The sequence below is a fragment of the Apteryx mantelli genome, chromosome 1, assembly GCF_036417845.1.
Source record: "Apteryx mantelli isolate bAptMan1 chromosome 1, bAptMan1.hap1, whole genome shotgun sequence".
In the NCBI taxonomy this organism is placed as follows: domain Eukaryota; kingdom Metazoa; phylum Chordata; class Aves; order Apterygiformes; family Apterygidae; genus Apteryx; species Apteryx mantelli.
The window spans coordinates 119,627,670-119,641,079 of record NC_089978.1 but is presented as its reverse complement, the minus strand read 5'-3'; the positions used below and the strand labels follow the sequence as shown (position 1 = coordinate 119,641,079).

The window sequence follows — 13,410 nt, the reverse complement described above, 5'->3', positions numbered from 1 at the left end:
AAAGAAAAAATGCTTTTGTGTCCTTTTTGCTTCTGTTTATCACAAAAAAGAAAAAAAAAAGTGTAACTGGGGAGGAGGTTAAATCAATTTTTTCATGGTTGCTGCTTATGTTAGAAATTCAGACCTCCTTGACCCTGCTTTTTCAGAGGGCTCTCTACTAGCCTACCAGAAAGCAAGTAGGACTATGATGTCAAAAATGCTAACAGAGTAACATCTTCTAGGAGAAGAGGTAAATATATCCAGATTGGTTTTGATTGTTTTCTATTTTAAACTGCATCTCTTTACCTATATTTTTGACAAGAAGCTAAGAGAAAAGCATTTTTGTTTTGAAGCTGAAAAGTCTCTTGCTTTAATTTTCAGGTCCAGGATTATGTGAATTTAAAATGACATGTTCTGAGACATAGTTACAAAGCGAGCACTCCTAAAGGAATTGTACAGTAGAACATGTTGAACAGCTGCGTGCAGATATGCATTCCTGGAGGGGAAAAAAAAACAAAAAACAAACACCTAACATTCTCACTTTGAAACAATAAGAGAACAGCAAAATGAGTGAGAAAGAAAACAGAGAGACCCTATTTGTAAAATAAAGTATTGTGTGTCTCTTGCAAGACTATTTTATCTTCTGCAAGTTGGGAAGAAATTGTGACTGGCAGCTAGTGCTACATTTATACTTACTCTGGCTAAATAGAAGTGCAGCGGTTCTTTCAAAACCCAGAGCTGGCAGCATAGTAATTACATATGGTATTTGAAGAGCTCTGTAAGTATTTGTCTTCTGTAACTAGCTTAGGAAGAACAGCATGGATCACCCACTATTCAAGGAGAAGTATTCTGAGGAAAGCTTACAATGAAAAAAAGATACTAATGATTAGGCATTCTAGTGCTGAATTGATGCTAAGGAACAACTTGAGCCACAAATATTCTTGATAACCTTGATATATAAAAATGCATAAAACGAAAGCAATTATTTTTCCTGTCTCTCCCTCCTACCCTCTCACCAGTTTCTTGGAATAGAACCAAACTTATTTCACAGCCTGTTACTGTACAGAGACAATAGCCAGAGGTAGGACTGAACTGTAGCCTCACCAACATCAGTGTCTGCTGTAAGAAGACTGATACTTAAGTAAGTCTGCATAAAAATGTCACATGTGTTAAAGAAGGAAAATAATGTAACCACTGCTTAGGTGTGGTACAGTTTTAAATTATGGAAATGAACAATATGATTTTTTTTCTTCTTTTGATTGGGGTTTGTGGTTTGACTGCTACGGTTAATGGCTAGCCATACTGTTAGCAGATTTTACACACAGGGTTAGATAGGTTAGCAATAGTGAATGGAAGAAACTTCAAGAGCAACAGCATGCACAGTAACAGTGCATGTACTTCATGAATAACCTGGAGCATTGATTGCAAAAAGTAGGACAGGCTGTGGAGTTGAGATTTATTTGAGCTAGCTCAAAAAGATCGCTGTGGAAGACAGTAATTTGTAATCCCTGATCACTCCTGCATGGGCCACCCGCCACACCAGCGAGACTGCTGAGCTGGTGGGGCGATTAGTTAGGCTGCTGTCACACTTACCCTGTCACAGCCATCTGCTGCCTCAGGAGATGGGGAGGGAAGCTGCGAGGGTGAAGCCTTCCCAAGCAGAGGGGGCGCAACTCCTGCCTCCATTGCTCCAGACTGAGGCAAAGAATCAGGCTACAGGCCGGAACCAAGTTAATAAATCCTTGGCTATCGCAAAGCACGGTGCCCGTTTACTGCTTGGCATTTCTGTAACGTTGTTTTCAAGCAGCTTCTCTTTCACCTCTATTATGAATTCTGACGCAGGACTGTAGGGAGGAAAAAAAAAAAATCAGGCCTGGCAAAATATCCTTTGTAACTCTCTATGCACATCTAAGGGCTATTTCTGCTGCAAACGATGGCGTACTCCGGCACCTGCCCTGTCTTCGCCGAGCGAAGGGGCGAGCCGCGAGCGCGGGAAGGCGCCGCGGCGGTTGGAGCCGGTCGCTAACGGCCGCCACCACACTGAGCTTCCTCTACAAGGGAGAGGAAGCTTTCTTCATGGTGGCTCGTTGGTCTAGGGGTATGATTCTCGCTTAGGGTGCGAGAGGTCCCGGGTTCAAATCCCGGACGAGCCCTGTATTTTTCCTTTCCCCGCCTTTCTACGAAGCACGATTAAGCCGAACTGCTGTTCTTCTCTGTGCTTCCTACACAGACAGCTGTAATTACCACAGAAAACAAAGGGGCATGTGCAGTATTAATAAGGACAGACATGATCCGTTTTACTGCCCATTTACCCCTCCCAGCGACTCCCGCGGGCAAAACGCCGGTGCCTGGCGCAAGCAGGGGCGGGAGCCTTCCGCGGCCCGCCGAACCCACGCGGCGGCTTTTCCTCCCTAAATCAACACCGTGCCGACAAGCGGGCTGCCAAAGCCCCGCAGGCACAGCCGCGCTCTCGGCGCGGGAGGCTGCTCCTTTTATCCTCTCCAGCTCCGTCTCCTTCCCTCCGGCACCGACATCGCCGCAGCCCCGCGAAGCGCCGAGGCAATAAAAACGCCCGCGGACGCGGCGCCAGCAAAATGGAAGGGCGCCACACCCCGCCGTCGCGGAGGGCTCGTCCGGGATTTGAACCCGGGACCTCTCGCACCCGAAGCGAGAATCATACCCCTAGACCAACGAGCCGCTCTCTTCTGTTTTCTCCCCAGCTCGGCACTTCACTCTGCGCCCGCCTCCTCCCGCCCGGCACCAACCACGACCGCTGAGCGCTTTCGAGGTTCTGCCTCCCCCCCGCCAGATTCCCTAATGGTTCTGCCCACCCCCGCGGAAGATACCATTCTTTTCCCTAATTGCGAGGCTGGTTGTGATCCCCCCCCGCCAGACTATCTCGTGGCATCGCCTCCATTCAACCCTGGGGCTCCGCCCGGTAGAGCCGATTCCAGTCCCTCGTGGGAGGAAGCACGAGCCCCCTCGAGACTCCCCTCCTAGGTACCACTACGGCTGTCTTCCGCGGGGGGGAGCGGAACCACCCTCCCTTCCCCCGCCTCACGCTCGCTCTACCCCGACGCGGTGGGCAGGCGCAGCCGGCGGGGCTCCAGCCGGGCGAGCTCACTCTGAGCGGAGGAGAAGGGGGGAAAGGGAAAACACCCCCCCTCCTCCTCGCAGCGGCTTTGGTTTAACCCAGCCCGCCGCTGCGCCGGGCCGTTAGGGGCGGGGCGGCCGCAGGTGTGAGGGCGGGCGGCTCGGGTTCACGTCAAGTCTGAGTTTAGTCCGCTTTGAGTCTTGGCAGGCGGCTCTCCTCTCGTGTGCTAACGCCTCCTGCCACCCTCCGGCCTCCCACTCGTGTTTCCACACCTCTGTGTAGCCTTCTGCACCTCCCACATCTTTCAGAAAACCTTATTCCTCCCTTCCGTGGCTGCTTTCGGTCCTTACCCGCAGAGCTCTTTCCTCTGGTTCCCACTACGGTTTAAACATGGTCCAAACAAAATATAACCGTAAAAATAACAAGATCTCAGCCAAACACAACTGCAACAGTCACTTTGCTCTTGTGCTGCGTTCCTCTCTCCACTTCTTTGTTTATTTTTATTTCTCTGTTTTCCTTCTTTTTCCCCCAGCGTAATGGTCTGGCCAAGAAGGTTTGCACTTACTTTTTTTTTTTGATCTTTCAGGCATCATCCACACCAAAGCTATTATAAAAATTATACTAGAATCTTCTTGCTCAGGGTATTTTCCAGTTTAACTGTTAGTATCCTTAACACCTAACCTTATACCTGCCTAAGGGATCTGAGGGATGTCTATGGGTCTGAGTAAGTGCACCCGCTCTATGCATCAAGCCAAGCTGTAGTCTACATTGCAGTCAAAACTTTTTGACCCCACACACCTTGTGGATACAAGACCTGCTACCATTTATGGGCCTGAGCCTACATTTTCTGATAATATGGATGGAACAGAGATACATGCCCATATGTACCCTCTGCTTTTGCAGTGTCACGATGCTAATGCTGGCCAAAGAGCTTTTTTCTAAAATTGCTCTCACTTGCCCTGCAGAAGGGGTGAGGTTTGTACGTGGCCTGAGCTAAGATCGCCTGTAGAAGATCATGGATGTCTTCAGCTGAGCAACAGGTGTCTTTTTTTCCAGCAACTTGTAAAGCTATTAAAGACAAAGACGGTGATGTAACTTCTGGCTCAGAAAGTTTCCACCCTGTTGATTGCCAGAAGCTGGGAAATCTCACAGGAAGGGTCACTGTGTGTTGCCATGTTCTTCCCCTGAACAACAAATGCTCTTGGAAAAATGGCGTTAGACAGGACAGAGCTTTGCTCTCTTCTATGCTTAGGTATCCACAGAGCTGGGGCAGGGACTGTGGCAGTCCTCAGTGTTAGTGTTTGCTCCAGAGAACACCCTCCTTTGGGGATTAAGCACATTGGTTATTACTGTTCCCCAGAAGTAAAAAAACCCTTCAAATTAAATTAAAATCAAATGTTACACTGTTCCAATGGCAGTGGAAATCCCTCACCCATTTTGCCTGCTGCTGTCAGCTCTCCCCATGCCCCTTCAGGCTCCATCTCTCTAGGAGGAAACATGGAGGTTTTTTTGTTTTTACTCCACTATTTATTTCTTCTGTTTCTCCCTCAGATTTCCACTCCTTTGCTTGGGACACACATACACAATCTCTAAATACGCACACACATATATCTATATATACAGTAAGGCACAATCACTCACATCCAGATGGGACACTCTGCTGAGAGAAGAAACAAGTTACAGTGAATAATTGCAGCCTGCCCTGGAATACAAGCTTTAACAAACAGATTGAAATAGATTCAATGGCAACAATACTCCACAACATGGCTCAAAAGGATGTGGGGGTCATGTTTAACAACAAGCCTGTTCTATAGATAAGGGGCAACGCTGCTGGCTCTCAACAAATGACACCTTAGTGCTCTCACCTGGAAAGAAGAAAGGCAGGGCATAGAACCATTTCTTTCCTTGTGATTTTAGTGCTGGTGAACAGAAAGGGGACATGCCTCAAAACCATGGGTGATGCTTTGTTATACTGCTATATTTCAGAGCCCAGTCAAGGATGGACATGGGCTGTATTGTGTAAGGTGCCGGTGTCTGTTCACAGGACAGGGACAACACAGGCTTCCTACACTGCATAGTTTAATGTTTGCTAGGAGGGATTTTGTGAAAGATGACGAGAAGTTGGCAGGTTCTGTCTTTGGTCTCTGTAGCTGCACCTATATTGCTAAATAATAGGTAGCTGGGAGCAGGTGTAAGCATTGGCCCTTAACCTTCCATACCACTTAACTGTTAGTTGACTCCTTGGCTTAGTTTTTGACAATTCTGGTTAGCTGTCTCCAAGGCAATATATATGCTGTAGAGAGGGCTACGCCTAAGCAGTGTGGCCCCTTGGCCTTGAGCCAGAGCTGCTTTTTATTCTGTATTACATATACAGCCTCAAACACTGCTGTCAGGAAAGCAGTCAGGTAAGAGTCTGTTGTCTGTTGTTTATCTTCCCCTGCATAACTTACTTCATATGAGCAACAAATACTCTCTAGACGTAAAAGTTTTTTGGCTCAGCCACTGCTACTCCCATGGATTAACTACTATTCCAAGAGAGGCAATCAAGTACAATGCCAGTCCTAAGTACTTAGGAGGGACTTGCTATCTGTACTTTACCAATTCATATTCAGTCAGGCTGTATGGCTTGAAATGCGGCCATCTAAGACCTCTTCATTGATTTGCATAAAATTAATGAGTAAGCCAGGATGCCTTCTATCACAGATGGCACTAACTGGCCTGATGCTGGAAGTTTCAAAAGAGAATCAAAAGATTGGATAGGGTCTGGAAGTGAGAAAGACTGATGGACAAGTGGCCCTTCTAAATCAGGACTAGAGCACAGGGCTGGGTGAAGAAAACTTACCCTATTGACCTACACAGCACATCTTTTCTGTGTATCAAATCTGTTGGTTGTTACTTTCCACCAGTACTAAAAACACCCCAAAGTTGAAGCACACAGAAAAATTGCCTACAGCGGCTGGGTGTTTCATACATAGATCATCCAGCTCAGCCCCCACTCCAAAGGGATTTTATGCTTTATAATCAATTTTCAAAGAGTTTTCTCCGTATTTAGGATTCACATTGTATGCCATACAGCATATGTGGAGAAAACATACTTTTTTCCTGTTGTTAAAACATTATTTCGTTAAATTTGAAAACCCCAAATTTTTCTAAAGAAGCTACTGAAAAGGCACCATACATATAAACATGCATACATACATATACACACACATATGTGTGTGTGTGTGTATATATGTCTGTGTGCATGTATATATATACACATATATATATATGGGTCCTACACTGATGAACTTCATCTGAGACCAATGCAGTGGAGAAGAAAATGACATTTTGGAGCTCAGCAGGATTGAGGAACAGAGGTCCCAGAAGTGGTGGTGGCTGTTGGGCCCAGCCAGGACACCGTGCATCAGGTCTCTCGGTCCCTGAATATCCCCTAAGAGAAGTCAGCCAGCATCTCCATTTTGAACTCTGAAGCAATTATAAGTCAGTCTCTCACTCTGACTGTAACAGAAGATGATGGTGTGAGAGCAGAGGGCCAGGGACTGGTCACTCAGCTCTGGGATGCTTCTGCACCTCGAAGGATATCTGTATTCTGCTCCTCTCCTGCCACAGACAGTTTTCCAGTAGCTTCCATGTTGATTGGGTTAGATGGCTCCTGTTCATGTGTTGTCTCCTCTGTCCTGACTGGATATGTCCTTTTGAGAAGGGAAAAGTAAAGAAATCATGAAAAATAATAACAGGTTTAAGTAAATACAAGGATGGGGAGTCTGTGACAGATATTGTACTTGGGGGTATTTGGTAGTTGCCATGCTAGGAGGGAAAGGTGAGCTGCAGCCTGAGCACCAGACTGCTTCCTTTAGTTCCTCCTTGCCAAACCACATAGGCATTTGAAGAGGGGACAGGTAGTTGATGTGGAATGGGATATTTCCTTAAGCATCTGTAGCTATGTTGGGTATCAGTGGTTAGAGAATAAGTAAGAAGCTATAATGGAATAAGCCTGGCTTTAGCCAGTGGAAATCCTCTTTTATTTTAAGTGGTAGAGACCCATGTTTGCACGGTTCCAGGGCTGACCATGAAACTGGTATGTGTGCAAACACTATTTTTGCTGGCAAAGCTAACAAGTGGTTTGGAAATGTCTCTTTAAATCGATCAGCCTGATAGGAGGGATATATCATATGAGTGTTTTTCTATATATAATATGCATGCATGTGTGCATGTGTATATATATATACACACATATATATGTAAACGTAGGGATGTGTGCAGAGATCATATATATAGTTTCTGCTGGGGAAGAGTGCTTTTTGTTACAAGTGCTTTCAAAAGTGAGCATTTGAGCAGAGTGCCTAGTATCAGAGGGCATCTCTGTTTTCTGTTTTATTGAAGCCAGAATCAGCAGTTTCCTCTCTACTTCTAGTTGGTCCCCTCTCTCTGTAACATGAGCCTGGGGGGCTTTTTGGTTGTTTCATGTGCCCTCCCCTGAAGCCAATGCTGTCTGAGATTTGGTACTCTTGATGAGTGAGGAGCAGCAGAAATGTTAGCCTGCTCTGGCATTTTCATTAGTAGGCAAAAATCTCTGGTATTTTAGGAGCCATCATCACGCAGATCTGTCTTACCTCTGCATCACAGTTGCTCTGCGCCCTGGTCCTGTGTGGGTGATGTTGAAGACTCATTGGCAGTCTCCAAGCCCACTGCTGCCTGCAGCGTCTCAGGTGCCAGTGGTGCTTCTTCAGTGTCTGATGTTTCCTGTGTGTCCGTGCTCTCACTGGTCTCCTTCTTCTCAGCTTCTTCCTTCTCCTTGTCACCTTTTTCCTGTTCAGAGGCACTGCCTTCCTCCGTTTCTCCCTGCAGACCCTTGCACACCTTCTCTTCCTTATCTCCAGAGGGAGGCTGGGGAGCATTCTCCTCCCCTGATGCATAACTCACCTCCTCCTCCATATCTCCTGTGTTATTCTTGCAAGGAGTCATTTCTTCTGCCTGTTTTTCCCCTTTTTCTTCATCTTCTGATCTGCTGGATCCTCTCCTTGATGGAGGCTTCTCATCAGACCCTGACTGTTTCTTTAGTGCTTTGCTCCCTGTTTCTGCCTCCTCTGTCTTGCCCTTGGGCCCAAACACATCATCCCCATCTTCTTTGGCACCATTTTCTGGAGAGGAGATGTTGACCCCTAAATCTTCCCCATCTCCATATTCTGACAGAGATCTTCTGAATCTCCTGGAGGGAGGCCTACGCTTTATTGATCCCCGTGTCCGCACCTTGAATACAGGAAAAGCAGACATGGAAGAACTCAAACAGAGTAGTGTTGGAAAGTGAGAAAGTACAACAGAGGAGAATTCCATGGGAAACTTGATTGCTATGCTGGTGGCTTCACTGCTCCTGCTCTGCTACCCAGAGGCAGGCGGAAGAGGACTGCTTTATAGGTTAAGCAACTCCTTAATATGTACCTCCTTCCCCACTATAAAGCTGGTCTTTGTCCCAGTTTGATCCCAAGTTTGGATCATTGTCCTCATTTAAACTGTGGCTCCCTGTCCAAGTTAGACCCTAAGCCAAGGTTTTTCCATTCATTATGCTTTGGAATATGGTGGTTGAAGGAGTCTGCACAGCAGCTTATCATGGTAAATGAGGGTTACAACTCCCCTTTTAAGTGCCACGCAGTTGGGCTCTATGGGCTCTCTAGTCTGTGTGGCTACATAAGCCTCCTGTTCTAACTCATATCCCAGCAATAAGCAAGCTTTATCCTGCTGTGTTGGAGAAACCCTTGCACATACCTACCTTGTTATAGAATTGCAGCTGAGTGCCTTCTGGGGGTTGATCGAAGCTGACCGGTGTCTCGTTGGGTTCAATGGGTTGGGACTGGATGCCGGGGCTGCTAGGGGTGGAGGGAGGGGTGCTGAACGGAGAGACCATGACTTTCACACCCGGGCTTTTGGGAGATGCTCCCGGTAGCAGGGCAGCTGGAGCAAAAGCCAGATTGGCCTGCAAAGGAAAATAAAACACTGATGTGTAATACATATATTAACCACATGGGGTAACTCTTGCTCTTGCCACGGAGGATAACACACCTCTCAGCTGTCATAACCCACATAGCTTCTGGTTACGGGTCCCTCCTGGTGATAGTGTCAACAAACAAGCCTGGGCAGTGAAGTTATGACTAGACATTTGCCCTTCCTCAACAGCTGGATCTAGGGACGTGGTCTTTTGTCATCCTGAAGCCTTTAGGGATTTTCCAGTGACTGAGCCAAGCCACTATCATCTACGGTGGCTGAGCCAGGAGAGAGCATAAACAAGCAGTCAGCAATCACTCAGAGATGTCAACCACCCCTGTTTCTACTCAGACAGACCTCACATTTGCAGGCCTGGTCTGCAGGTCTTTGGAATGATCCATATGGTTACAAGGAGTGAGAAGATCATGAAAAGAAGCAAGTTTGTGATTAACTGTGGCAAAGCACTTCCTTATTGACTCCTGCTGGCCCATTATTAAGAAGTTCCCATAGGCATATGCCCTTGGGTGCATTAACGGGGACACTGCTATGAATAGGCTTATGTTGTGTCAGGGCGCCCAGGTGGCATTATGGTCAGGAGTCACACATGCTGCCAGGAGAGGCAGCTGGCAGTAGTAGGGCACTACGTCTATGAGCTGTCAAGTGCTGAACTGTCCTCACTGGCATGAATCAGGTGCTACTGAGAGATACAGAAATGGCCCTGGGTATGTTTGTGTGTAACTTGAGGAATTGAGGCCAGGAAAGCACAGAGCTTCTAGGCACTGGTAAGGGAGTGTCAGGGCCTGGAGAGCCACTTCCCACCACCACCATGATTTTATCTGTCTGTGCTCAAGGCCAGCCCCCTGATATGGTACAAGTGTCTAAACTCTTTTTAGACCATTGTGAAGAAAGAGTTAGAAGAAGCCTCAGCCAGGGTTTCTCTCCTCTTCTCTTGGGAGCTGCACTTAAGCTGAGGCTTGTGCCCTTGATCCCCACCTGAGCTGCACTGCTGCCATGCCTGTGCCTGGCCATGTACCTTGCAGATCCAAACCCTGACCCTGACCTGCAGACTGGCTTCCTAGCTTGACCTCAGATCCTCCTTCAGACTTGCTGACGATTGTTGCACTGTGTCTGACCCTGGTTACCATCACCACACCTGCTCTGCCCTTCTTGTTTGTGTTTTGTGGGACTGGGCCCTTGTCAGTGAGACCACTGCCCTGCTGGCCTAGCTGTCACCGTCAGCTCCTGGCTCCCCTTCCTTTGTGGCTGCTCCACAAGAGAGAGAGCCATGACAAATGCCAATCATTTTTAATTTGCTGGGGCAACCATGTGGGCCCTTCCAGGACCTACCTGCAGCTTTTCAATCATGGGGGAGCTTTTCACCTTGACCTTGAGCATAGGGCAAGCATTTGGAGACGGCTTCTGCAAAAAGAAAATGAAACAGGAAAAGGCCACAGTAAAGTAAATGAGAAAAAAGAAATACACTGAAGGCAGAATACTTGGAAGTGATAAGTACTTGTAGGGAAGTAAATCAAGCCTCATATAGGATCTTCACACAAAAGTTTGCTCTCTTCTTTCCTGACTCTGCTCTCCTTTTGTGATCTAGCCATCCTAGGGCTCTCTATATATGTATCCTTCTTGAGGGAGAAAAGGTGATTGTCTGCTTTTTGGCTGAATTACCTGAGTTTGGTGATGTGCAATGGCTCTGCTGCTATTTGGCCTTCAGTAAGGTGTTTAACCTATGACAAAGTTTTCCCTGACGTTATCTGAGGACTAGACAGATTAAAATTCTACCTCTCAAAGGATACAAGGCCTTAATGTTGGTAAACATAAGGAACTTTTTGTGACAAAGAAAGGCTTTCTGCCAGCACCTGACTAACAGGGTTAATGAGCATCCAATTAATTTGGACAGGAAATGCCTAAGTGACCGGAAAGGTAAAGCTATGAAAGGCTGAAAACAGCTTGAGAAAGGGAGACTATTGCTTTGAGGAGGGGCATATTGCTCTTTTGAGATCCAAAGGAAAAGGAAGGAATCTAAGACTGTAAAGCTTTGCTATGCTCCTTTGGCTTGGAGGCAGCAAGAGGCTGTAGCTATTAGAAAATAAGGACTAAGAACAGCCTCCTAAGGGCAGGTGGCATTGTGAAATTGGTGGTTAAACCTCACACATTGAAAGATAGAAGGACAGAAGTGGCTGGGAAGGGTCTGAATATAGGAAACTTTAGTGGGTAGCAGTCAGCTTGTTGGGACCTGCTCATTCAAGGGTGCTGTATGGAGTCCAGGTCAAGACAATATTCTGCAGGTATTGCTGAAGAAAAACTCTTCACTCCGGATTAATTATTCCCTTTTTCTGAAGAAGGAAATAACTCAAGAGCAGAACTATTACACCATTATACTCAAACCTCTAGTGTTCATCTGAAGGCAATAAACAGAATAGATGCCCTCTGAGCTAAATGCTGTTCAAATCTAATAAATGCCAGTTCCTGCTGTGAAATGCTTGAGAGGTGAGAACTGGGTGGATCCTTCAGTGCTCTGCTCTGAGGGTAAAAACAACAGCAGTAGAAATGGAACATGTATCCGTGCTACAGGAACGGTAAGCAGCATGGAGCTGACTCTGCAAGGGGGTCCTCCTTGTGGGTGAGCAGGGAAAGGTTTGATGCTTCATGACTGATGTCATGTTGCACAGCCTGATCATTGTACTGCCTCTAAGCCTGTGTCTTAGGAGTCAGAGAAAACAGGCTGCAGCAAAGAGAGACCTTGTCCTTCTATTAAATTGACACTCACTTGCTCATCGTTGTGGCTTGTCTCGGTTTTGTGGGAATACAGTGGAAGGGAGCATGGTGGTTTCCTCCGAGTTGGCTTATGTGGTGGTACCTAAGAGAAGAAAACAACCAACTCAGCAGTGGGGAAATCATTTTTTTTAAAAAGGAAGTGAAATTCAAGCACCAAACAGCATGCTCTGTAAGTGACTTGCTTGGATGGCAAGACCCAGCTCGCCTAAAGAAAACATCCAAAGGCAGCATTTAATATTAGCATATGAACATGTGTCTGGCATGCTAGGTGTGCTTACAGCATCTCTAGCCCAATCCTAGTGTTAGAAAAACAGCCTTCATCCCTTCCCCCAGTATGAACCACAAGACTTCAGGCTCTGTGCAAAGCATGCTCTCCTAAGCTGTGGAGGGTGAAGAAGCCTTCCGAGAAGCTTCATCTCCAAAGCATCCTGCTGGAAACCCCCTTACAATGGAATAGCTTGTTATTGTTCTTTTTCCTGTCTTATTACCAGGATTCCTTTTCAATGAGTCTCAGTTTCCTACCTGGTTCATGATCTTGCTGTTCTGTATCTGAATTATTTTAGGAGCAAAAAGGGGCATTCTGACTTTTTTTACATTGCCTGCAGTCTCACTGATTACTCTCTGATGAAGAAGAGCAGCTCACAGAGACAAGGCCTCAGCTGTAATATTTCATTTGACTAAGAAAGAGATTTGCTAGGGGAGAAGGAACTTAACTGCAGGGCAACTTAACTGCAGGGACATTCATTTTGAATGCAATTCACAATTAACACGCAATTTTTGTGTGCTAACACACAAAATCTGTGAATAATATTATGGTACTGGATAATATCCCTGAGATAATATTTGGATAATTTTGTTACCTTCTTACAGGCAGGCATGTGAAAAGTTGGATCATGGCATCTTTGCCCTCTGTAGAGTTGACTGTCTTGGAAGATCAGTAGATTTGATGTCACTTAACTGCTGGTGGTGCTGCACCCAGCCATGGTGATGCTGCTTCTCTAAGCAGCCACAGGCAGCCCTGCCCTTTCGCTTGCATCACACTAGGTAGCAATAATATCATGTCTTACTGAAACCCCACCATTTTGCAACCAGGCAATGCTGCGTTTTGCCCCGGTGATGTGTGAGAGGTTTCCTGGTTGATAGGTTCCCCTTTGCTGGCGAGGGTCAAGCAAGAGTTAAAGACCATCCAGTCAGCCATTAATCTGAGCCCAAGAGGGTGGGGAAGTGACATATGGCTTGGAGAGAAAAGACAGGAAACTTTGTCCTCCTCAGTCCTTGGAGAAATTGAATTTTCCCCCATCATGGGGCCTTTCCGTGCTGCCTTGGCTTGGGAACAGCAGAGGTCTGCAGATAATACTAAGAGAGGTCTGGGAACTTGCTGCCTTCTTAAGAGTGAGGGACTTAGTGCAATTAAATCCCATACCTTAAAAAAAGGAAATGACTGTATAAGGGGAGAGATGGACGAGTGCGCTGGTGACTAGAGAAAAAAGAGTGCTTGGGAAGAGATTGGTTATTCACATCCTGGCGCCCGGCTATGAGAGTGTTAACCTATGATAAATGACTGCATG

The 13,410-nt window shown here is 46.5% G+C and overlaps 1 protein-coding gene, 1 long non-coding RNA gene and 2 other non-coding genes across 4 annotated transcripts in view; 1 reads left to right on the top strand and 3 right to left on the bottom strand.

The window, feature by feature from the left end:
* Window positions 1-346: 346 nt before the first annotated feature.
* On the bottom strand, window positions 347-2,767 carry LOC136992475 (uncharacterized). The gene is made up of 3 exons (XR_010884749.1): window positions 2,660-2,767; window positions 1,573-1,823; window positions 347-838 (listed from the first exon to the last, which is right to left on the bottom strand). It is a non-coding gene; the product is annotated as an uncharacterized lncRNA (long non-coding RNA).
* On the top strand, window positions 2,061-2,132 carry TRNAP-AGG (transfer RNA proline (anticodon AGG)). The gene has a single exon. It is a non-coding gene; the product is annotated as a tRNA-Pro (tRNA).
* On the bottom strand, window positions 2,605-2,676 carry TRNAP-CGG (transfer RNA proline (anticodon CGG)). Its single transcript has one exon. It is a non-coding gene; the product is annotated as a tRNA-Pro (tRNA).
* Window positions 2,768-4,577: 1,810 nt separating the features above from the next.
* RCSD1 (RCSD domain containing 1) overlaps window positions 4,578-13,410 on the bottom strand; it is a 35,961-nt gene continuing 27,128 nt past the window's right edge. Inside the window, exons 3-7 of the mRNA XM_013950253.2 lie at window positions 11,835-11,924; window positions 10,403-10,474; window positions 8,844-9,047; window positions 7,690-8,326; window positions 4,578-6,768 (exon numbers count right to left, since the gene is read on the bottom strand). Of these exons, the coding sequence (XP_013805707.2) occupies window positions 7,697-8,326; window positions 8,844-9,047; window positions 10,403-10,474; window positions 11,835-11,924 (996 nt within the window). The 3' untranslated portion in view covers window positions 4,578-6,768; window positions 7,690-7,696. The remainder of the gene's footprint in view (window positions 6,769-7,689; window positions 8,327-8,843; window positions 9,048-10,402; window positions 10,475-11,834; window positions 11,925-13,410) is intronic.